The sequence below is a fragment of the Dipodomys merriami genome, unplaced genomic scaffold, assembly GCF_024711535.1.
Source record: "Dipodomys merriami isolate MVZ:Mamm:240054 unplaced genomic scaffold, mDipMer1.0.p SCAF_45, whole genome shotgun sequence".
Classification (NCBI taxonomy): Eukaryota; Metazoa; Chordata; class Mammalia; order Rodentia; family Heteromyidae; genus Dipodomys; species Dipodomys merriami.
In genome coordinates this window covers 2,745,695-2,770,062 of record NW_027206013.1, presented here as the reverse complement: position 1 = coordinate 2,770,062, position 24,368 = coordinate 2,745,695, and the positions used below count along the sequence as shown (strand labels likewise).

The 24,368-nt window shown below is 44.0% G+C and overlaps 1 protein-coding gene and 1 pseudogene across 2 annotated transcripts; both read left to right on the top strand.

Moving 5' to 3' along the window:
* Positions 1-695: 695 nt before the first annotated feature.
* Positions 696-23,833, top strand: Ufd1 (ubiquitin recognition factor in ER associated degradation 1). Of its 2 annotated transcripts, XM_069994341.1 has the most exons (12): positions 696-818; positions 2,447-2,579; positions 2,956-2,988; positions 5,703-5,824; positions 6,499-6,629; positions 7,891-7,963; positions 17,910-17,978; positions 18,889-18,954; positions 19,165-19,212; positions 20,359-20,447; positions 21,618-21,699; positions 23,714-23,833. In XM_069994341.1, the coding sequence occupies exons 1-12, from the start codon at positions 816-818 to the stop codon at positions 23,786-23,788; spliced, it is 924 nt and encodes a 307-aa protein (XP_069850442.1). In that variant the 5' UTR covers positions 696-815; the 3' UTR covers positions 23,789-23,833. The 2 variants fall into 2 exon arrangements, with proteins under 2 accessions (XP_069850442.1, XP_069850440.1); XM_069994339.1 differs by lacking the exon at positions 696-818 and having other exon boundaries at positions 2,480-2,553.
* Positions 11,569-11,838, top strand: LOC138808491 (small nuclear ribonucleoprotein F pseudogene; annotated as a pseudogene).
* Positions 23,834-24,368: the final 535 nt, after the last annotated feature.

The window sequence follows — 24,368 nt, the reverse complement described above, 5'->3', positions numbered from 1 at the left end:
GCCAAATTACGCCTCTTCTGATTGGCCGAAGTCACCAACCAATAGTTGCCAGCCTTTCTTCCTTTCTGATTGGGCCCTATGGGGGGCGGGCAATAGTACTCCGCCCTTCGCGACTAAGAAAATCCGGGCCGTCAGCAAAAGAAACACCGCCTCTGAGGCAGGAAGCTAAATAAACTTCGACGCTCGTTTACCCAGAACCCCCCGCGTTCCTGCGGACATCTTGACTTTGGGAAGAGTAAGTCTTCTATTACCTCAAACCGGGAAACGCCTCCCCCTCCCCCAAAATACACCTCTAGGCATAGATTAAACCCAGTTACACGTCGATTGAGGGAAGAAGTTAGGTTTGCAATAGGTCCTTGGACCATTGTGAAGGCGGATCTATGGATTACTTCCGCTCGAGTCCGTGACGGCTGAAGCCAAGGCCGGAATTTGTGCATGCACTCTGGGAATTGTAGTCTTTAAGGAGATGGGCGCTACCAAATCCGTTTGTGGGAGAGCAGTAACTAACACAACGTGACTTAAAGTGACTTAAACCTATCTATCTGTGGAGGAGCGAGGTATGAAATACTGTGTAACATTATTTTGGAATAATATTTAGATTTTAGAGCCTTTGCCTTTTTCCTTTTTCCAGCCGACTGCAGGCCTCTGCACCGCTCCCCCCCGCCCCCAGTTGCCAACGTCCGGAACTTCCGGTGAGAGGCTCAGCTGGGAGCGAGGTCTGGGTATCTGTGCGCGGCGGCGGCTGTGGAAGGAATTTGGGGGTTGCTCCCCTAACGTTCTCAGAGAGAAGCGGCGTCTGCGAAGCGCTGTCCACCATGGTAAGCTGGGTAGGGGTCTCAGGCCAGCGATCAAGCCAGGGTCTGGCGGACGAACAGAACCGCTTGGTGGCAGAGATGCCGAGTCACCCTGACCCGAGTCCGGCCCGTGGGCGCTCCGGGGCGCCTCGGACAGGAGTGACGATGTTTTGACCAGAAACCTTCTTTGCATCGCCACTTGTCCTGGACATGGTTCTCAGCTTCACTTGAACCCTTTGAGAGTAGAAAGTAACTACTTCTTTGTATGTCTATGAGTCTCATTAAGTGCTATACACGCTACAGGTTTATTTTTAATAAACTCGGTTAGCCGGAAAGTTCTGTGGCATCGGGCGCCCTCCATGGGAAACCCGAAGGGGGCATTTTCCCGGGGGGGGGGTAAGGGGCTCCCAGATCTGGTGCCAAGTTCTGTGATCGCTGCATCTAGGTTCTTGTCTAGCACCTATAGCCCCTCAACACACCTTTATTCCCATTTATTCTAACTCTGATGAAAAAACGGATTTACAGACCTAGTTTACTTAAGCTCACAAAAGGAGGTAGAGATTTGAAGCCAGGTCTATCTGGATTCAGGACTGTTTCATTACTACTGTAGGTGACATTGCCTCTGCCTTTAAAACAAGAAATGATCCCGGGTCATTTTTCAAAAAAAAAAATTTCCGGTCCTGGGCTTGAACTCAGGAACTGGGTGCTGTCCCTGGGCCTCTTTGTGTGTGCTCAAGGCTTGCACTCTATCATTTGATCCACAGCGCCACTTTCAGCTTTTTCTTTGTAGTTTATTGGAGATAAGAGTCTAATGGATGGGGGCTGGGAATGACACTTAGTGGTAGAGTGCATGTAGGAAGCGCTGACTTCTATTCCTCAGTACCGCATAAATAGAAAAAGCCAGAAGTGGTGCTGTGGCTTAAGTGGTAGAGTGCTAGTCTTGAGCAAAAGAAGCTCAGGGACAGTGCCCAGGCCCTGAATTCAAGCCTCAGGACTCAAGGGGGGGAAAAAAGGAATCTTACGGACTTTTCTGCCCAGGCTTTGAATAATGATTCTCCGATCTCAGTCTGCTGAGAAGCCACCAGTGCCTGGCTCTGAGTTGTCATTTTTCTGTTTCCAAGTATCTGTGTAACAAACACCCAATTCTTGGGCAGTGTGCTAATCATGAAGATTATAAAGTAAGTTGGGCATTGGTAGCTCATGCCTGAAATCCTAGCTACTCAGGAGGCTGAGATCAGAGATTGTAGTTTGAAGCCAGGACAGGAAAGATCTAGAGAAGCTTATCTCCAATTAACCACCAAAAAGGTGGAAGTGGAGGTATGGTTCAAGCAATAGAGTGCCAGCCTTAAAAGAAAAATTGAAGGAAAAGCTTCCAAGCCCAGAGTTCAAGCCCTAGTATGGGCCCACACACAAATAATAATTAATGAAGAAAAGAAAAACTTGGAGTCAGGCCCCAGGGAGGGGAAGGAAGTCAAGGCTCAGGAGTTAAGGGTGCTGCATACTGAGAGGCTGAGGCAGAAAGATTATTTGAGCCTAGAAGCTTGAAACAATCCTGGTCAACATAACAAGACTCCAAGGGAAAAAAAACACAAAAAACAAACATTTGTTACATTTGGTCTGTTCTAATGTCAGTCTCTCTTTCTTCTTTCTAGTTTTCATTCAATATGTTTGACCACCCAATTCCCCGGGTCTTCCAGAATCGCTTCTCCACACAGTACCGCTGCTTCTCCGTATCCATGCTAGCTGGGCCTAATGACAGGTCAGATGTGGAGAAAGGAGGGAAGAGTATGTGCTTGTTTTTATTTTGAATAGTAATCTTTCCTGTCCTGAGCCTTCGATGCTTGTGTTCTTCCCCGACTATACTTCTTACTTTGCATATGGGCTCTAAAAGCTAGCATTACAATAAAACTGTCACACGTCCCCAACTTGCTTAAGTGGGCATAAGTGGTGGGAGTGTTACTTATGACTGCATTTATGATTGGGAACCAATCAGTCCCTTGAATTACACTAAAGTAAGATTCCTTATAAAAGGTCATTATTAAGTTCTGGCTGCCCCAAAATATTGTTTAAAACATGTAAGAAATAATGGACAGTATATCCTGCCTTCAGTCTATTTTTCTATTTTTATTTTCCTAATGTTTCTTAAATATTCTTTCCACAGTTATTATGCCACCCTCAGCCCTCGATCAACTCAGTAAGTATATTTTAAATAACTTGACCATTTAGATACTGAAAACAGGGACATCATGACACAGGTGTTAGCATGTCAGGAATCATCCCTGGAGAGCACATGTCAGCAGAACCACTGAGACAAGGCGATGTGTGGAGGTTGCTTACTGTCAAGGCCGTGAACACTTGGCTTCATCCAGGACAATGAAATATTCCCTTTCATACAGCTTGGTTCCATAGCTCATTCCTATAATCCAACTACTCAGGAGGTGGAGATCAAAATTGTCCAGATTTATGGCTAGCCAAGGCAAAAAAAAGAAAGAAGTGAGACTTCATTTCAATCAATAAAAAGAAAAACCTAGGTATTGTAGTACATGCCTGTCATCCCAGCTGTGTGAGAATCATAAATAGGAGAAATGTGGTCCATGACAACCTGAGGATACACTGGGCCAGTGGGGTGGCTTAAATATTTAGTAGCAAGTATGTGACCCTGTGTTCAACCCCAGTGCCACCAAATAAAAGAGACAGAAATATATAATATAGGAAGTCGTAAGTTGTAAAATACAAGGTCACTGCTACAATTGGAGGAATGAAGGGGCACAGAGGACTTGAGTGCCCCAAAGTACCCCTGTAGTTTACATGGGGAATCTGGACAGAGCGTTTGAGTCTCTTCTAACTCCAGCAGTCCAGTTTCTGCCACTAGGTGGTGCTTTAGGGACATAGTACCTAGTATATAAATCCCTGGGCTCCTGGGCTGCCAGCATCAGTCACTCCTGTGATAGTAGAGTCCCCACCACACTTCCATAATGAGATGTTTCCTGAGCATCTCTGGAGCTTTCTGCCAATCACTTCAGATGATGGGCTCCACTAAACTTTTAGGGGAGCCCAGAAGCCTATTTTACCTCCTGATGCTAAAACATTTACCTAGCCTGAGAATTTCCAGTGTCAGAGTCTACAAACTTCAGCCAGCAGCCTGGATTTAGACCCTAGCATCACCACTCCTGAGATATCCCATCCTAGACATGTTAATTCTCCCCCATGCTTTGTTTGCCTTCTAAATAGGGGTGGGGAACCTTTTTTCTGCCAAGGGCCATTTGGATATTTATAGCATCATTTGAAGACCATATAAAATTAATAATATCCAGTCATGTACTGAATGGCTTCTAGGGTCTTATGGCCAACAGAATGGGCTGTCCCTAATGCCCACTACATAAAGAGTACCTAATGATAGTACCACCCACCCCTACTGAGAGGATCCAAGGTCCTTGGATATGGCAAACACCATTGGTAACTTTACAGACCTCCTCCAGAACCCTAGTCTCCTAACCTATGACCAGACATTCTTTTCTTGTGTGCCTCTTGAATGAACAAGCCAAAAGCCCTGTTTGCAGGTTCCTGCCCTTTTGACAGCCCTTGCTTCATGGACCACTGGGTTGAGGAGATGAGATGCCATGACCATGCTGACCCCAAGCTGCCTAGATACTAGATTCTAGATACATCCCAGTCTCCCTTCTGTTCCTCACCACTTCCATGCCTGGTCTGGGCCAACTTGCCTAGTTGCTAGTCATTCCACAAACTATCAGGGTTCTTCTTCATTTTATTGCTTAGGAATCCCCTTCTCATTGGTTTTTCTCCCCGGACAACAGGCCTGGTGACTGGCCTGGAGACCTGGGTCTACAGGATCCCAAGAATTTGTCCCCTGTTCCTTCCTCTTTCCCTATACCCTCACATTCCCAGAGCACTAGCAGCATCTGGTCATGCCTGCTCCCCTTCTTAAATAGAAAACTTTGAAGTAAGGCATTTTTGTCTGGTACATGGGTAGCATTTAAATTACTCATGAAGAAATGAATGAACATGTCACTTTTTAGAATTGCAATTTCAGGAAACCAATCTGTACCAAAGTACCTAGGTTTTCCTAAGCGTTTCCTCCTGGGCTACATGCTGTGTTTTAGGATTTTTGTTTGTTTGTGTGTTTTTTGTGCCAGAACTGGGGCTTGAGTTCAACCCTGAGTACTGTCCCTTAGCTTTTCACTCAAGGTTGATACATTACCACTTCAGTTAATATGCTGTCTTCCTGAAGGGAGTGTTAGTATCTTTTTGTCACACCATAGATGTTTGGTGGGGTCAGACGCTCAAGTCTAGGGGACAAGGCCACAGAGAGTGACAGTCTCAGCTGAGTGCCGGTGGCTCATGCCTGTAATCTTAGCTACTCAGGAGGCTGAGATCTGAGGGTCACGATTCAAAGCCAGCCCAGGCAAGGAAAGTCTGTGAGACTTATCTTCAATAAACCACCAGAAAACCGGAAGTGGCGCTGTGGCTCAAGCGGTAGAGCGCTTGCCTTGAGCTGAAGAGCTGAGGGATAGTGCCCAAGCCCAAAGTTCAAGCCCCACGACAGACAAAAAAAAAGTCTCCTTCCAGTCAGGCTGGTGGCTCATGCCTGAAATCCTAACTACTCAGGAGGCTGAGATCTGAGAATCTAGGTTCAAAGCCAGCCCAGGCAGGAAAGTCTGTGAGACTCTTATCTCCAATAAACCACTAGAAAACCGTGACGCTGTGGCTCAAGTGGTAGAGCACTCGCCTTGAGCTGAAGAGCGCAGGGACAACACCCAAGCCTAGAGTTCAAGCCCCACGACCAGGAGTCTCCTTCCAGATATTGATGAAAAAAATTTACCCTACTTCCCAGGATTTAAGTCTTGGGGTGCCTACCTGGTTTCTGCCTCATAACCTTCTTTTTCTTAGGCCGACTTAACATTACCTATCCCATGCTGTTCAAGCTGACCAATAAGAATTCGGACCGCATGACACACTGTGGTGTGCTGGAGTTTGTAGCTGATGAAGGCATCTGCTACCTCCCCCATTGGGTAAGTGGGGCCTCTAGGGTCTCTGGAGAGTCTGCAGATTATGGTTTGTTGTCGGTTGGGGGCCTTGTAGGCAGGGATGCCCCCAGCATGTGTGTGCACATTAGAGAGTCTTGCCTCTAAAGAGAGTGGCCTCAGTAAGAGGTAGAGATTTGGAACAGTACACCATTCAGTGCCTTAAACAAAACATAGTACTTGGTAGCTATGGATACAGATCAGGTTGACTTAGATGTCATTTCAGACCTGGGTGCAGGTATCAAGGGCAGAAGATCCTACAAAATTTGGTCCTGAGGCAAGGGCTACCTTAAAAAGGCCAGCAGGACTACTTAGCATTTGAGAGAGTAGCCTACAGTGACAGGCATTCACATATAATATTGAACCATGCACTTCCCTTTTCCTCTTTTCTCTGCCCTCACTCCTTTCCTTTGTACTTGAATTATATCAGATGGATTGAAGAGTCCCTGGGTGGGTTGGGTGGGGCTGGGGACACAGAAGTGCTTCAGCTGCCATACTGTCACAAGTACAGTGTTCTGAGGCTTAGCTCACCTCCTGCCAATTCCTGTTACGATGTTTGCTTGGTAATGGTAGAGTTCTTGATAATTGGCATAATTCAGAGGGTTGGCAGTCATGGTTATATTTCATTTTCAAGGAGGTTCATTCAGCCTTCTTCCTTTTAGATGATGCAGAATTTGCTGTTGGAAGAAGGGGGCCTGGTTCAGGTGGAGAGTGTCAACCTTCAAGTGGCCACATATTCCAAATTCCAGCCTCAGAGCCCAGACTTTCTGGACATCACCAACCCCAAAGCAGTGTATCCTTTTGAAATAAGAATGTTTCTCTGTGGAGGAGGACTACCTGCCATTATTCATTTCATGGATTTTGGTAATCCTGTGCCCACTTTGGCAAAGGATTTAGGTTCTAGTGGTTTTTTATTTTTTTTAATATTCACCTCTGAGCTTAAAAGCCAGACATATTTGTTTATAATGTAAAAGAGTGGGCTAGTGTGGGTGAGGGACATGCTGCATATGGGCTGTGCGCAAGAGCTCTAGTTTAGCTTGGTGCCAGTGGCTCAAGTCTACAATACTAGCTGCTCAGGAGGCTGAGATCTAAGGTTCATGAGACATTTACCTCCAGTTAACCACCAAAAAGCCAGAGCTAGGTCTCAAGCAGTAGAGGATCCGCCCTGGGTGAAAAAGCTAACGTACAGTGTCCAGGCCTTTAGGTCAAACCCCAGTACTAGAACACCAAAAAGAGAGAGGAAGAAAAAAGTACTGGCACACACACAAAGTGGAAAGAAGGAAGGAAAGATGGCCTGTTGCCTACTTCATTGGCTGCTGCTCACTCTTCAGGCTCCTTGTGGGGAACCTGCTGATGACCCTTTTCTAATCTTGCCCTAAACATAATGGTTATATTGAGTACCCTCATGGCTGGTCCCAGAAAAGGGGCATGTTGGTCACTCTGCCCACCACTCATTGAGTGGAGTCTTCTTCTGCTGAGAGTGGAGGAGGCATCCTGTGGAAGATGTGTTTAACTTGTCCTTCAGAGCTCTGTCTTAGAACTGTTTTTTGCTGTTAGTGACCAGAAAGGGACCCTACCTCTATAGCAGTAGCCTCTTGTGAGCTTTGTATTGTTGAATATTACAATACAAAATCATCATAGGATTGCTTTCAAAAGCTTTCTATAGTTAATTAGCTAGTGGAGGAGAAAGGGTATTCTTGTCAGCTGAGTCAGCCTGATAACAGTACTGATGGACAGGATGAAGGCAGACTTTGCATGTAACGGGAGAAGGTTGGGAGCTGGCCACAGTATGTGCCAAGGTGTGAAGAAGTTAGTCAGCTTCACACTCAGAGACAGAGTGGTCTAGGTTCTCAGCTTGAGGAGGTTCCTCCATGTTTCATTGGCAGTCCAGGTACTTAATCACAGAGTTCACCATTGTACTAAAGCTTCAGAAGATTTAGTACTAGCAGGGTACTCTGCCTGTCTTAACAGTAATCCTACAGCTCCTCACAAGCACGTGTTTCTCATTAAAGGTGTGTGTTTTGCCATGTTGCCTTGACAGTACATGTCTGCAGATTAGAAAATGCATTGAGAAATTTTGCCTGTCTCACCACCGGGGATGTGATTGCCATCAACTACAATGAGAAGGTAAGTGAGCCCAGCATAGCCTATATCATACCAAGAGCCACCAGCATTGTCCATTTGAGTGTTTAAAATGAGAGTGCTTTTTACAGCAGGGTATACCTGGATCTTATCCCCTAATCACTGCCTACTCTTAGCTTTTATTTATTTATTTATTTATTTATTTTTTTGTCAGTCGTGAGATTTGAACTTTGGGCCTGGGCACTGTCCCTCAGCTCTTCAGCTCAAGGCTAGCGCTCTACCACTTGAGCCACAGTGCCACTTCTGGCTTTTTTCTTTTTGCTTATGTGGTGCTGAGGAATTGAACCCAGGGCCTCAGGCATGCAAGGCAAGCGCTCTACCACTGAGCCACCTTCCCAGCCCCAATTCTGCCTCTTAAAAATGCCTGTAATCCTACGTACTTAGGAGGCTGAGATCTGAGGATCACAGTTTGAAGCTAGCCAGGGCAAGAAAGTCTGTGTTAACTACCAGAAAACTGGAAGTGGTGCTGTGGCTCAAAGCAGTAGAGTGCTAGCCTCGAGTGAAAGAACACAGGAACAGCATCCAGGCCCCAAGTTCAAGCCTCACAACTGACAAAAAAAAAAAATCTTCACTGGCAAGCTATGGTAGTGCAGGCCTGTAATTCTAGCATTTAGGAGGCTGAGGCAGCAAGATTGCAAGTTTGAAATCAGCTAGCACTGTGTATTGAGATCAATGCTCTCTGCATTAATAGTGAGATCCTATCTCAAAAATAAAATGGACTTCACAAGAACCTATTATCTAAATAGGCTAAGATATGAGGAACCAGAAACAGGTTATATTGTCCTTATGAGCAGTATATAGGGCTTTGAGGAGCTGGTTCTGCAGTGGAGCCAAGAGCTGATGGTCACCTTGAAAGCAGAGCTTGATTCTGTCTGAGGACATTGCCTCTTAGGATCACCTCTCCTCATCGGAGCCCATGTTTTCTTTCAGTTTTCCTTTAAGCAGCTGCCCTTGGACTGACCCGTCCTGATGGCAGGTTGTTTTGAGTTTGAATGCTTCTATGTTCATCCATGATTCCGTGATTCCATGCTTCATAGATGTTTGGTTCAGGACAATTTAGCTATACAGTAAACTGACTGATGAGTTCTCACAAAAGTTAAAAATACATCCACTTTCCAGTTATCCATGGAAATGTCTAAAAGAGGATAGAATAGCTGGAAATTCTGCCACTTAGCTGTCCTCATTAGGCATAAGCACAGCAGTGGTGTCTTGTTCCCTGTGACAGTGGATGATTGCTTCTCTTAGTGCTGCTGCAAAGGCTGACCAGCATTTAGGAGTGAGTCCAGCCTGCCTTCCTCTGAGCCTAGTGCTCAGTTCCTGCATAGCATTTTGGGCCCCTCAGACTGGAGCCCACCACTGTGCTATAAGATCCCATAGGACAGTCAGTTCCTCCTTTGCAGGATCTAGAGGTACCCCCATGTCAGTGTAAGGATCTAACAGCTTATCTGACTGTTTCCTTATACTTGAGGTACATAGTAACTGTAATCCTTACTTTCTAGTTTTGAGGGTTTCAAGTCAACACTTCTTTTTTCTGAATAAGCTAATAAATGTTTTTTTGTTTGTTTTGTCAGTTGTGGAGCTTGAACTCAGGGCCTGGGCACTACCCTGAGCCTTTTTGTGCTCAAGGCTAGTGCTCTACCACTTGAGACACTTCTGGTTTTGACTGGTTTATTGGAGACAAGAGTCTCAAGAGAACTTTTCTGTCCAGGCTGGCTATGTACCTCAATCCTAGCTAGATCTCAGCCTCCTGAGTAGCTAGGATTACAGGTGTGAGCCACTGGTGCCCAGCTAAGAAATGTATAACATTAAGTATAACTCTTAAATTGAAGATAAACAGTAATACTAATGGATTGGAGGTATTGTTCAAGTGGTTCAGATTCCAGTACCCTACTAAAAGAAATACTAGTACTTTTGCACACTAAGGAAGGGGAGGTAGGTTAATATGGAGTATACATAGAGTTGAAGTATGGGTTTGAGTGCTCACTTAAGACAAAAAGTTTTTTTTCTTTATTTTATTCTTGTCCATGCTAGGGTTTGAACCTCAGCCTTGCATTTACTTGACTTGCTTATAGCTGGAGACCTGGCTCAGGTGGAGCTAGGTCTCCAGTCCAGCCTTTCCCTATTTTGGAGATGGAGTCTCCTCTGACTTTTCTGTCTATGCTGGTTTCCAACTACCATCCTCTAGGTCTCAGACTCCTAACAGCCACCTGGCATCATCATCATCATCATCATTATCCTGTTTGCTAAACATTGCAGGCCTTACTTTTTTTCTTTTTTTTTTTTTTTTTTTTAAGCAGAGATTTTATTTGGTAAAGCAGGGTTAAAAGTAGGGAGAAATAGAGAAGAAAGAGAAACATTTCCTGCTCTTCGTGTAAGGAGATTTTTGTTTGTTTGTTTCCTTTCCTTGTGCTGCTACTACACTCCATTTAGCTTTTTCTGCTCACAGCTGAAGCCTCCAGTTCTGGCTTTTGTTGGTTACAGGGTTAGAATTCAGGCCTAGGCACTGTCCCTGAGCACAATCTAACAACTCCTAATCTTTGGATTATGGTTTGGGGTGGGTTAGGTGAGTGAGGCCCTCCAACCATGGGTAACCTTCTGGACTTCTGTGTGCCAGACATGGCCTTTCATTCTTTCTGTCTCTATCCATTCCTGTAGAATTCTCAGATTTTGAACATTTCAAAAGATAAGACAGATTTAGAGAGGGCCCTCCTGTATCTCAAAGGAGGAGGCATGTTTAGATAGTTCCTCCTCATCTTGTAACTTGGTAAAAAGGAGATATGCTGGGAGAGAAACTAATCTGCATTTTTCAGTTCATTTCCTGATTTTAACTTCTGGATCTGACCCTCTTAATGTTTGTTCAAAATTATATCCATGACTTCTTGTATTTCCTGTTTCACTTCCCCCTAAACAAGTGTGGTCCATTTTAATCTTAAAAGGGGTGCAAAGTGGTGATGGCCCATTTTCTACAGCTGCTTCATGCTAAGAGCAGGCTGTTGGCCCTACCTGGAAAAAAAAATAATTTCCCTATCTGAATTAGTTGGCAGGAAATTCATTTGCCAGAGTGCAAGACTAACATGATCAAGATTAGAAGATAGCAAGTTATTCTTTTAACTAAGTCAGAGAGATATTAGTGAAAGCTATCCTTTAAAAGGAAACTATTTATTTTTTTATTTTTTTTGTCAGTCATGAGGCTTGAACTCTGGGTTTGGGTGCTATCCCTCGGCTCTTCAGCTCAAGGTGAGTGCTCTACCACTTGAGCTACAGCGCCACTTCCCATTTTCTAATGGTTTATTGGAGATAAGAGTCTCATGGACTTTCCTGCCCTGGTTGGCTTTGAACTTCGATCTTCAGATCTCAGCCTCCTGCATAGCTAGGATTACAGGTGTGAGCCACTGGCGCCCGGCTCGGAAACAATTTTCTTATATGGATACTTAATAGAATTTTTTAAAAATAAAGGAATGAAAAGATTTGACAGCACTCACAGAAACAGCATACTAGGTTTAGAGCTGTGCTTAAGATAGAAACATATATCTGAGCAGCCATTTCTCTCTTTGATCGCAACAGCGGCTCCAGTCATGAGGGGAGCCTGTGGTATCCGCCCTTATTCGAGATGAGTTTACCTTTCAATCCCAAATCTTTCCTCAGTGGACTAACAGGAAACCCAGTGATGGTGAAACTTAAGTGGGGGGATGGAATACAAAGGCTACCTGGTATCTGTAGATATGAACATGCAGCTTGCAAACACAGAAGAATAGGTGGGGCATTGTCTGGACATCTGGGTGAAGTTTTAATAAGGTGTAACAATGTCCTTTATATCAGAGCTGTTGAAGAAGAAGATGGGGAAATGAGAGAATAGCCACTTGGGGGATCATATATATATATATATATATATATATATATATATATATATATATATATATATATATATATATATATATATATATACACACACACATATATATGTATATATTTTTTTTCCCCAATCCGCCTTATGACAAAAGGTATTGAAAAAAGATGGGATGACACCTTTTGGGGGGGGGAGATATATAGACAATAAAAATTTATTAGTCTGGAGAAAATAAAAGAAACATTTATCCATCTGTCTTCTATTTTATTTTACTTACTTATTTTAGGTGCCAGTCCTGGGCCTTGAACTTGGTGCTTGAGCTCTGTCCTTCAGCTTCTTTAGCTCAAGGCTCATGGTCTACCACTTGAACCACAATGCCACTTCCAGCTTTTTCTGAGTAGTTTATTGGAGATATAAGTCTTACTCATTTCTGCCCAGGTTGGTTTTGAACCAAGATCCTCAGATCTCAGCCTCCTGAGTAGTAGAATTAGCAGGCATGAGCACTAGCACCTGGCTTGTCTTCTATTTTAAATGATTACTCTTTGTGGCCTTTAATGAGTCATAGGAATAAGATTTTAGGAATTTTTGTTCTTGGTGAATCTGTTTCTGTTAAAACTTAAAGAGGTACAGGTTTTATTTTTGCGATGTAAATTGAAGCACAACAGCAGTTAATAGAATTGTTTTGATCTTGAATAATGTGTATGTGTGTGGACCCACGTGTGTGTGGTACCACTCATCAGTCCTGAGGCTTGAACTCTGGGCCTTGGTGTGGTACCTGGGATTTTTTTGCTCAAGGTTAGTACACCTCCACTTTTGGTGGTTAATAGGAGATAAGAGTCTCATAGACCCTTTCCTGCCCAGGCTGGCCTCAAACTGATAACCTCAGTTCTCAGCCTCCAGAGTAGCTAGGATTATAGTCTACAGCCACTTCACCCAGCCTTGAATATAAACTTTTAATGCCATGCCCTGTCTTGTAATTACATGTCAAAGGAAAAAAATCTACCTAAATCTGGAATTCCCTGGGTCTTGGGCAGCTATCAGTAAACCTTTAAGTTTGAGAAGTTTATTTTTATTTCCCTGATTATTCAAGGTATTTACTAACACATGCTGGATTGCCTTACACAGGCCAGGAACATAAATTCTGTAGAACCTAGTCTTTGCTAGTCAGTCATGTTTTGTGCTATTTTTTTTTTCTTTGTGGTTTTTGTTAGATTTAATATTAAGTCCTTTTTAATTTTTTTATGATCAAAGTTTTTTCTACTGGAGTTACAATGTGTCTGAGATAATTTTACCTTTTGTTGGGAAATACATGTCTTCTGTTGGAGACTCAGCATGATATAGACTTTAAGAATTTGAAGTAAGGCTCCACAGTTTAAGTTAAGGACCTTATTACTTTCCTTAATATGTTGTTGTTAATTACAATAAGATTAGGCTCTGACATACAACATTGAGTTAGAATAGATATATAATTATAATAGTTGAAGTACTTGCTAGACTTGTTTATCATGAATTTATAATATATGCCTTAGAGAAGGATTCAAACTAAAATGACAAAAACTTAGGACTAGGTAGTAATGGTTAAAGTTTTGAAAAACTGGCCGGGCACCAGTGGCTCTTGCCTGTAATCCTAGCTACTCAGGAGGCTGAGATCTGAGGATCTCAGTTCAAAGCCAGCCCAATCAGGAAAGTGTAAGAGATTCTTATCTCTTATAAACCACTCAGAAAACTGGAACTGGCTCAGTGGCTCAAGTGATAGAGTGCTGGCCTTGAGCTAAAGAGCTGAGGGACAGCATTAGGCCCAGAGTTCAAGCCCCATGACTGACAAAATAATTTTTTTGAGGGTTGAGAAGGTGGCTCAGTGGTAGAGCGCTTGCCTTGCATGCCTGAGGCCCTGGGTTCGATTCCTCAGCACCACATAAACTAAAAGAAAAAAGCTGGAAGTGGTGCTGTGGCTCAAGTGGTAGAGCGCTAGCCTTGAGCTGAAGAGCTGAGGGACAGTGCCCAGGCCCAGAGTTCAGGCCCCACGTCTGGACCCAAAATAATAATAATAATAATAATAATAATTTTTTGGAAAAACTATTTAGCAGCTGGCAGAAGTCTTGTTATTTCCATTGTACATGGCATTTTAGGATAATAATTTTGATTGACAGCATTATATAGAAGTATCATGTCCTTGTCACATTTAGGAATACATGTGCACATAGTTTAGAGATAACTGGCTTGGTAAGATTTTTCCTAAGCGTGGCATTTTAGAAGGCTTATCCATTTGGGAAAACCAAACACATTTAACACACCAGAACCAGCAAGAGTAACATCACAGTTATACATATGTCACACATACATATTAGCTTGAGCTTTAGCTCTCTTACAAGTTAGAAGGAGAAGTCCCAATAAACCCAAATAGACTTTTCTTTTTTTTCCTTGTGTGTGTGTCTGTCTGTCTGTTGTGGGGCTTGAACTCTGGGCCTGGGCGCTGTCCCTCAGCTCTTCAGCTCCAGGCCAGCCCTCTACCACTTGAGCCACAGTGCCATTTCTGGTTTTCTAGTGGTTAATTGGAGATGAGACTCTCAGGGACTTTCTTTGCCTAGGCTGGTTTTGAACAATGATTCTCAGATCTCAGCCTCCTGAGTAGCTAAGATTACAGGCTTGAATTACCAGCACCTGGCAAGACTTGTTTCTATTGTACAAGCACATATACAGTGTCCATTTGGCTCAATATGTATTGTGTGAAAAGAGATCAGTTGTCAGTCATGTTTCCTTCATTAAATGTATATAATCAGTAAACTTTTACAGAACACTTAAATAAGGCTTAGTCATATAACCCACATTTTTTTTTTTTTTTTTTTTTTTTGCTGGTCGTGGGACCTGAACTCTGGGCCTAGGCACTGTCCCTCAAATCTTCAGCTCAATACCAGCAGCACCCTACCACTTGGAGCCACAGCACCACTTCCAGCTTTTTCTGCTTATGTGGTGCTAAGGAATTGAACCCAGGACCTCATACATGCAAGACAAACACTCTACCACTGAGCCACCTTCCCAGCCCCACACATATTTAACATAGTGTTAAATTTTAATCAATACTGTATAAATAGTTATTGAAATGAACTCTGATTTAGATAGGACTCAGTTATTTAAGTAGTTAGGAACCTGATAAACATAAAACTTTTTATCTTTTTTTTTTTTTTTAAGGTCATGGGGCTTGAACTCTGGACCTGGGCAGTCTCTGAGCTCTTCAGCTCAGGGCCAGTGCCCTACCACTTGAGCCACAGCACCACTTCCCATTTTCTGGTGGTTAATTGGAGATAAGAGTTTCATGGACTTTCCTGCCTGAGCTGGCTTTAAACCATGATCCTTAGATCTCAGCTTCCTGAGTAGCTAGGATTACATAGAACAAATCAAGTTACTTGCAAATGTCACTAAAAGCAAAATATTTTAAGATATAGAATTAGGTGTTTTTGTTGTTGTTGTTTTTTGGGTCCGGTCATGGGGCCTGAACTCTGGGCCTGGGCGTTGTCCCTCAGCTCTTCAGCTCAAGGCTAGTGCTCTACCACTTGAGCCACAGCACCACTTCCGGCTTTTTTCTTTTAGTTTATGTGGTGCTGAGGAATCGAACCCAGGGCCTCATGCATGCAAGGCAAGTGCTCTACCACTGAGCCAACTTCCCAGCCCCAGAATTAGGTGTTTTAATATCAGTCAGTGTATTAAATCTTGACCCTTAAAACTTTTGGTAGGGCTGGGAAGGTGACTCAATGATAGAGTGCTTACCTTGCATGTATGAGGCCCTGGGTTCAATTGTTCAGCACCACATAAACAGAAAAGCCTGGAAGTGGTGCTGTGTCTCAAGTGGTAGAGAGCTAACCTCGAGCTGAAGAGCTCAGGGACAGCGCCCAGGCCCAGAGTTCAAGATCCATGACTGCCCCCCCCAAAAAAAAAACTTGTGGTAAGCCAGCTTAATTGCCTATATAAACTTTATACCCTCTATTCTTAATATACTTTTCTAAACCTCATATGTTCTGTACACCTTTCTTTTAGTCTCCTGTTTTTTTTTTTGTTTTTTTTTGTTTTTTTTTTTGTCCTAGCTTGCTTTTTTTTTGCTTATGTGGTGCTGAGGAATCGAACCCAGGGCCTTAGGCATGCAAGGCAAGTGCTCTACCACTGAGCCACCTCCCCAGCCCCTGAACTTACCTTTTTAAGTCCTTTCTTATTCAAAAACATTTACCCTTTCCTACAACACATCCTCATAACTTTCTATATGTTTTATACTTAAGAATTATCTTGGGGGCTGGGAAGGTGGCTCAGTGGTAGAGCGCTTGCCTTGAATGCATGAGGCCCTGGGTTCGATTCCTCAGCACCACATAAGCAGAAAAAAAAAAGCCGAAGTGGCTCTGTGGCTTAAGTGGTAGAGGGCTAGCCTTAAGCTAAAGAGCTGAGGGACAGCGCCTAGGCCCAGAGTTCAGGTCCCACGACCGGACCCAAAAAAAAAAAAAAAAGAATTATCTTGGCTGGGAAGGTGGCTCAGTGGTAGAGTGCTTGCCTAGCATGCCTGAGGCCCTGGGTTCGATTCCTCAGCACCACATAAGCAGAAAAAAGCCAGAAATGGCACTGTGGCTCAAGCGGTAGGGCACTAGCCTTGAGCTGAAGAGCTAAGGGACAGCGCCCAGGCCCAGAGTTCAGGCCCCACACTGATTTAAAAAAATAAAAGGGGGGGGCTGGGAAGGTGGCTCAGTGGTAGAGCGCTTGCCTTGCATGCCTGAGGCCCTGGGTTCGATTCCTCAGCACCACATAAGCAAAAAAGCCGGAAGTGGCGCTGTGGCTCAAGTGGTGGAGCGCTAGCCTTGAGCTGAAGAGCTGAGGGATAGTGCCCAGGCCCAGAGTTCAAGGCCCCACAACTGGACCCCAAAAAAAAAACAAAAAAAAAGAATTCTCTTGTATAAGGTATTTTCTTTTCTAGCCGTGTGTGTGTGTGCGCGCACGTGTGTGTGCGCGCGCGTGTGTGTGTGCGCGCGTGCACGTGTGCGCGCTAGTCCTGGGCTTGAACTCAGGGCCTGGACGCTGTCCTTGAGCTGTTTATGCTTAAGGTTAATGTCCTACCACTTGAGCCACAGTGCAACTTCTGGCTTTTTGTTACTAATTGGAGAAGCATCTCACAGATTTTTCATCCTTGGCTGATTTCAAACCGTGATCCTCAGATTTCAGCCTTCTCAGTAGCTAGGATTACAGGCGTGAGCCACTGGCGCCCGGCTAAATCCCATTTCTTTAGAATAAAATTTACCCTGATGGTGAGTCACCAGGATTACTAGTGGATTCCTATCTCCCCCCTCCTACCCCCTTTTTTTTGTACCCTGTAAGATTTAACACCTGGTTCAGGCTGGCCAATTTTTGTCACCAGAGAATGGATGGGCTTCCCTTAGCTTCCCAGCTTCCAGGAGGCTAAAATACAGGTTTCAATCCCTGAGTGAAAAGAATCTCAAGGTATCTCAATAAAGGAGCATCTCACAAGGATTTCCTTCAGTATAACAAAGCTATAGTAGGGAGAAATAGAAAAAAACATTTCATGCTCTCTACACAGAAACAATTTTTAAAATCTTTTGAGATAATATCTTGCTGAATTCCCAAGGTTAGCCTCAAACTCTTATAAATCTTTTCACCTCTTTATCCTGAGTGCTGGGATTATAAGTGTGTGCTATCATGATCAGTCCCCATTTTGTTAATATATGAATAAATATAGTTCAGTTAACTGATCTGTTGATGGGCATGTTGGATAAACACATTAGCAGTGTTGGAGTACACATTCTTAATTTTTTTTCTCCTTATGTACTTAGCTAATTATTTCCTTCGAATACAACTCCAGACCTGAACTTTCTGAGCCAAAGTAGTCTTCAGTATGATGCAAAACGATGTTGTCTTGTTGGAGCCTCATATAAAGAATGGCATCTCCTGAGCAGTGAGCATAAAGGCAGCCTACCCCAACAGCAGTATTGGCCTCACACAATGTCATGGTGTGACAGTTGATACCCTAAGTGACAGATAGTGTGGTCCCCAGTGCTGTCCCAACTGTCCAATTGATTTTTGTTCCTTCTACAGATCTATGAACTTCGTGTGATGGAAACCAAACCTGACAAGGCTGTATCCATTATTGAGTGTGACATGAATGTAAGTGGCTTTTCCCAATTTCATTGAGGTCATATCAGGATCCTAGTAAGGTGTGACATAGTCCCTGATTGAAGAAGAGAAAGAATATCATGAGGAGGCCATTTATTTACCTAATGATCCAACCCAGGGAACTGCAATGTCAGGGTGCTGACATCCTGAGGAGGCCCAGGCCCTGTCCAAGAGGCGTAAGCTCACTGAGTAGGAGCAAACTATTGATGCACACAATTCCTGGATGCTGAGCAAAACAGGCCATTGCAAATAGGACATGCTGTCTACTTGTATCTATATGACAATTCTATGTGTGTGTGTGTGCGTGCCAGTACTGGGGCTTGAACTTGGGACCAGGGTTCTGTCCATGAACTTCTTCACTCATGGCTAGTACTCTTATCACTTGAGCCACAGCTCCACTTGCTTTTTTGGTGATTAACTGGCAATAAGAGTCTCACAGATTTTCCTGGCTGGACTGACTTCAAATCACTGATCCTCAGATCTCAGTCTTCTGAGTAGCTAAGATTACAGGCATGAGCTATCACTGCCCAGCTCCATGACATTCATAAGGCATCAGAACTTGAAAAATAGAAATCAGTAGTTGCCAGGAAAATGGGGATCCTTGTGTTGGAACTGTTCAGTACCTCAGCTGTGGTGGTAGATCTACAGAATGATCTCCATGGTGATGAAATCATATGGAACCAATTAACATACAACCTGGGAGCTGTGTGTCAGTAGACTGGCAGTGTTGATATTCTGGCAATGAAGCTGTATTGTAGTTTATAAAGTTCTGCCTTGAGGAGAACTGTGTATGAAGTCCATCTTTTGGTGTCATTTCTTAGGACTGTGAATCCTTGTCTGAACACAGATAAGGAAGCTGAATGTGCCACGTCTCACTGTTACCTTTCATCTTGGGATATAGGTAGACTTTGATGCTCCCCTGGGCTACAAAGAACCCGAAAGACAAGTTCCTCAACAGGAGTCAGTAGTAAGTGTTTCCCCTTTCCCTATCCCTCCCTGAATGTGTTTTTGTCCCAGTGCTTCTTTATGTGTGGCCTTTACTGGGACTGACCCAGTCACATTTTGCTGCTCTTTCACTCTGCCTCTGAGGAATGGTGTGTCCTAACTGGAGAAACTGGAGACACCAAAAACTGAGTACTCCTGCTGAGCAGCTCCCTTGTTTCTCTCTCCCTGTCAGGAATGCGAAGCTGACCATGGTGGCTATACTGGAGAGCTGGGCTTCCGGGTGAGTACCAAGTGACATGTCTCACTCTGTGACCCCTTAAACCAGGCCCTTCAGTTCAGTCTGCTCTCTGTGATGCTTTGAGGACACGAGCAGGAATTAGGCCCTGACTACCTGTGCACACACAAATCAGGGCTTGCTCTATTACCAGACCTTTTCGTATGCACTTGTTCTAGAATCCTAATGACCCTGCAGGTGGCCAGCTTTTCTTACTCTTTTCAGAACTTAGCTAACCTAGGCTGGATATACAGCTCACTGGTAGAGAACTTGTATGTACAAGGCTCTGGGTACGCTCTCCAGCACCATAAAACAAAATACCCCACAAAAACAAAACAATAAATCCCATTTATAACCTACCACAAAGTCAGAGTAGTATAATAGACACACATACAATTGTTATCACATTTGCTTTCCCTGTCTGTAAAAGCCTGTCCTGTGTTTCTTTCTTTCTTTTTTTTTTTTTTTTTTGGTTGGTTGTGGGGCTTGAACTCTGGGCCTGGGCGCGTCCCTCAGCTCTTCAGCTCAAGGCTTGCATTCTACCATTTGAGCCACAGTACCACTTCCAGTTTTCTGGTGGCTAATTGGATATAAGTCTCATAGACTTTCCTGCCTGGATCTGGCTTTGAACTGCGATCCTCAGATCTCATTCTCCTGAGTAGCTAAGATTACAGGAGTGAGCCACCATCACCCAACTTGTTTTGTGTTTATTTGCTCAAGATACTTTAAAGTAGCAAACATGACTCTTAACATGGCTACCAGTTGGGCTTCTTAGGAACCAAGTAGAAGTGGTTTCAGTGTGGACACTGGAGTGCCCATGGCAACGGAGGAAGGCATGACTGGATAGTCAGGAAGTTGAGACTGCATAGCAGTCACTTCAGAGCCTTAGCCCATCCCCAGGGCCTCAAGCTGGGTAATCCTATAGAAATCATCTTACTGCTGGCTGCCTCTGGCTCACACAGCTCTATGACTGAAAAGTCCTAACTGGCTGGGCAGAGAGTGCAGCTGCCAACATTCTAGTAGCTGGGAAGGCCCAGGGGATCTGAGCAGCACCCCAAGCTCACATCCCCATAGCAGTCTCTGAGCTTAAGGCACCTTTGTGTGCACTTTCAAAGCTTCACATTCAATCATTCTCCTTGCTTGCATGTCTAGGCCTTCTCTGGTTCTGGGAATAGACTGGATGGAAAGAAGAAAGGAGTGGAGCCCAGTCCCTCCCCAATCAAGCCCGGAGATATCAAAAGGTAGGTCTGTCCTGGCTGTGTCCCTGCTGGGTGTCTTATCCAAGAAGGGCATGTGACAGTTCCATGGGTTAGGACAGCCTCACTCCAGGTCTGGAGATAAAGCTTGGCCAACAGGTGGGCTTAAGCTTTTTCTAGAATGGTGAAACATGATATGATTGAGTCTAGGAACTTTGACACCTGGAGATACAGGTTCTTTTTTTTTTTTTTTTTTTTTTTGGTCCGGTCGTGGGGCCTGAACTCTGGGCCTGGGTTCTGTCCCTCAGCTCTTCAGCTCAAGGCTAGCGCTCTACCACTTGAGCCACAGTGCCACTTCCCGCTTTTTTCTTATGTGGTGCTGAGGAATCAAACCCAGGGCCTCAGGCATGCAAGGCAAGTGCTCTACCACTGAGCCACCTTCCCAGCCCCCGAGATACAGGTTCTTTTCCCTGCCTTTTAGAGTTAGGCAAGAATATAGCCTTTGCGGGGGATCTGAAAGTTTCAGAACACAAGCCTTAGCTAGGCAGTGGTGGTTCAAGCATATAATCCTAGCTACTCAAGATGCTGAGATCTTGGTTCAAAGCCAGCCTGGGCAGGAAAGTCTATGAGACTCTTATTTACAATTAACCACCTGAAAACCAGAAGTAGAACTGTGGTTCAAAGTGGTAGAGAGAGCCAGGCACTAGTGGCTCATGCCTGTAATCCTAACTACTCAGGAGGCTGAGATCTGAGGTTCACGGTTCAAAGCCAGCCCAGGCTGGAAAGTCTGTGAGACTCTTATCTCCAATAAACCACTCAGAAAGCCAGAAGTAGCGCAGTGGCTTAAGTGGTAGAGCGCTTGCCTTAAGCTGAAGAGCTGAGGACAGCATTCAGGGACAGTGTAGTCCTGAGTTCAAGCCCCAACAACAACAACAAAAAAAAACTAAAAGAACATAAACCTTGGGATGACCCCTCATTGTAAGACTCAGAGTCTGTAGCCTCCCACATACACCTTTTGCCTTCTGGTTCCCTGCTAGAAGAATACTTGGGAAACACCCGAAGTCTAGCCAAAGATGCAGAGCCAGGTATGCCTCTGTACCCTAGAGTCATGAGAGAACACTCATCTTTTCTCTTTGTTTCCTCTTCATTGTCTAAAACAAATTATAATCCTTTCCTCTTGGAAATAACATTTCTCCTTGTCTATCTTCATTACAGAGGAATTCCCAATTATGAATTTAAACTTGGTAAGATTACTTTCATCAGAAATTCACGTCCACTGGTGAAAAAGGTTGAAGAGGTGAGTTTATTTTATTGGTAATGAGAAATATCACTTCTCATTTTTCTCCGTGAAGGCCTGGTTATCCTGTAGAGTTGTCATGGTCCTGTTAAAGCTGAGGCCTGACAGCCCAGTGGTCAAGAACCCCCTCTGTCCTCTACCACTAAAGAGCTAGGTGCCCTAAATAGGTTCTTTTCTGTTTGTTTACTGTGCACAAGCACTACTACTTAGGTCATTTCCTTACTTCTGAGACCTTGAATTTTTCATCTCTGTACAGCATCTTCTAGCTGAACAGGTAAAGGAGGCTAAGCATCCTGAAGAGATGAGCACTTGACACTACATAGCTAGGCCCAATGGGCTCCTGGCACCATGCAGCACTCTTGATATAGTGGTTGTTGAACAGGTGCTCTGGTTACTGAGGTATTTGATCCTAAGAACATCTGAGATACTGAGCTTCCCAAAATCCTAAGGGAAGTGAGACAGTGAGAATTGAGTGCCTAGGTTTGGGCTCTCTATTATTTTTGCCACAGCCTAGGCATTGCCTAGCAGTGGTAGTAACCAGCTTCCTACTGACTGGTTTATAGATCCCTTGCTGTTAATGTGCTTTTTTTTTTTTTTTTTTGCTTTTGCCAGTCCTGGGGCTTGAACTCTGGGCCTAGAGTCTATTCCTGAGCTGCTTTGGCTCAAGGCTATTACTACCATTTGAACCACAGCACCCCAGGCTAGCTTCAAACCACAATCCTCAGATCTCAGCCTCCTGAGTAGCTAGGATTACAGGCATAAGCCACTGGCACCTGGCTTGTGCTATGTGCTTTTAAGTAATATAAAGTCTTAGCAGGTACTAGTGGCTTATACCTACAACCCTAACTACTCAAGATACTGAGATCTGAGGATTGAGATATAAAGCCATCTTTTCTTTTCTTTTTTTTTTTTTTTTTTTTTTGGGTCCAGTCGTGGGGCCTGTACTCTGGGCTTGGGTGCTGTCCCTCAGCTCTTCAGCTCAAGGCTAGCGCTCTACCACTTGAGCCACAGCGCCACTTCCGGCTTTTTTCTTTTTGCTTATGTGGTGCTGAGGAATTGAACCCAGGGCCTCAGGCATGCAAGGCAAGCACTCTACCACTGAGCCACCTTCCTAGCCCGAGTTTTTTTTTTTTAACTGTATTTTTTTTATCTTTTCTTTTTTGGTACTGGGGATCGAACCCAGGACGTTGCACTTGCTAGGCAAGCGCTTTGCCACTGAGCTACATCCCAGCCCCATAAAGGATATATGAATGATCCTCAACTTACCATGGCTTAGTATTGACTTCTTCACTTTACAGTGACATTTACACGATACACAGTAGAAGCCATTCTTTGATTTTTTTTTTTTTTTTTTTTTTTTTTGTGGTCCAGTTGTGGGGCCTGAACTCTGGGCCTAGGCGCTGTCCCTCAGCTCTTCAGCTCAAGGCTAGCACTCTACCACTTGAGCCACAGTGCCACTTCCGGCTTTTTTTTCTGCTTATGTGGTGCTGAGGAATCGAATCCAGGGCCTCAGGCATGCAAGGCAAACGCTCTACCACTGAGCCACCTTCCCAGCCCTCTACTTTGATTTTTGAATTTTGATCTTTTCCTGGGCCAGCAGTATGCAGTAGGACCCTCTCATGATGGTGGACAGCAGCGGCAGCTAGCCAAAGCTTCCAGTCAGCCTCACAATTCAGAGGGGAAACAACCAGTACCTTATGGGTGCATATGTTAAGCTAGGTTGATTGGTAAGTTAGGTGTGTTAAATGCATTTCTCCCTTATAATGACTTTATCAGGACAGAAGCATCAGTACATTAAGCCTGAAAACAGGTGGTTGAAGGCTCATAGTTGTGATTCTATGATTTTCTTAGTCTAATAAATTGTTATTTTTAATCTATATTTCATTTCTTATGAGTAATGCATAAGTAAGGAAAATGGGTAGGATGTCCAGGAATCTTTTTAAAAAAAAAAAAAGGCAATTCTTTTGAAACCTCCAGGGAGATTCTGAAAATGTTGTCATTTCTTTACACCCAGGATGAAGCTGGAGGCAGATTCATCGCCTTCTCTGGAGAAGGACAGTCATTGCGTAAAAAGGGGAGAAAGCCTTAAGTCAGGACTGTTGGCTGATTGGAAATAAAAGAACCCATTGCAATATATGGCTTTTAGTTACTGGTTCTGAGAGAACAGTCTTAAGGTTTATTTATAGAGTTTCCTACAAATTACAAGTTTGACCTGGATGTAGAGCAGCAGGCTTTTGTGGTTGTATGCTTAATTTGGGAGAGGAGAAGGAGCTGTCTTGAGGTCCCATAGATGGCCTCCTCTGCTACTTCATGCTGTCAACTCAAGGCTTTCCCACTGCCTCAGCAGAGTTCCCTAGTTTCTGACAAAACCAGTGGAGGGGACTGAGTTGTTCTACATTGGGTGATTAAAACTTGAATGGCAAAAAACCAAAAAACTTGAATGGCCTCTAGATATTTGGTAAGGTACTAACATGGATTGGTGGTTGGACCACTAACCCAAAAAAGTTGGAGGAAAGCCTCTTATATGGGCTTCACATGTCCTGTCCTGCTGTTTGAAAACATTCCTAGCAAGGACCCTTAAGTACCAAAACTTACCCTTTCATAGAAGGTCTTAACTCTAGATAGTATTCACCTAAAAACACTCAGGAGAGCCAGGTATTGGTGGCTCA

Coding starts and splice junctions, on each gene's coding strand:
- Ufd1 (XM_069994341.1), top strand. Junction 2,580..2,955: donor TGTGGAGAAAGGAGGGAAGA/GTATGTGCTTGT, acceptor TTCTTTCCACAG/TTATTATGCCACCCTCAGCC. Junction 6,630..7,890: donor ATCACCAACCCCAAAGCAGT/GTATCCTTTTGA, acceptor ACATGTCTGCAG/ATTAGAAAATGCATTGAGAA.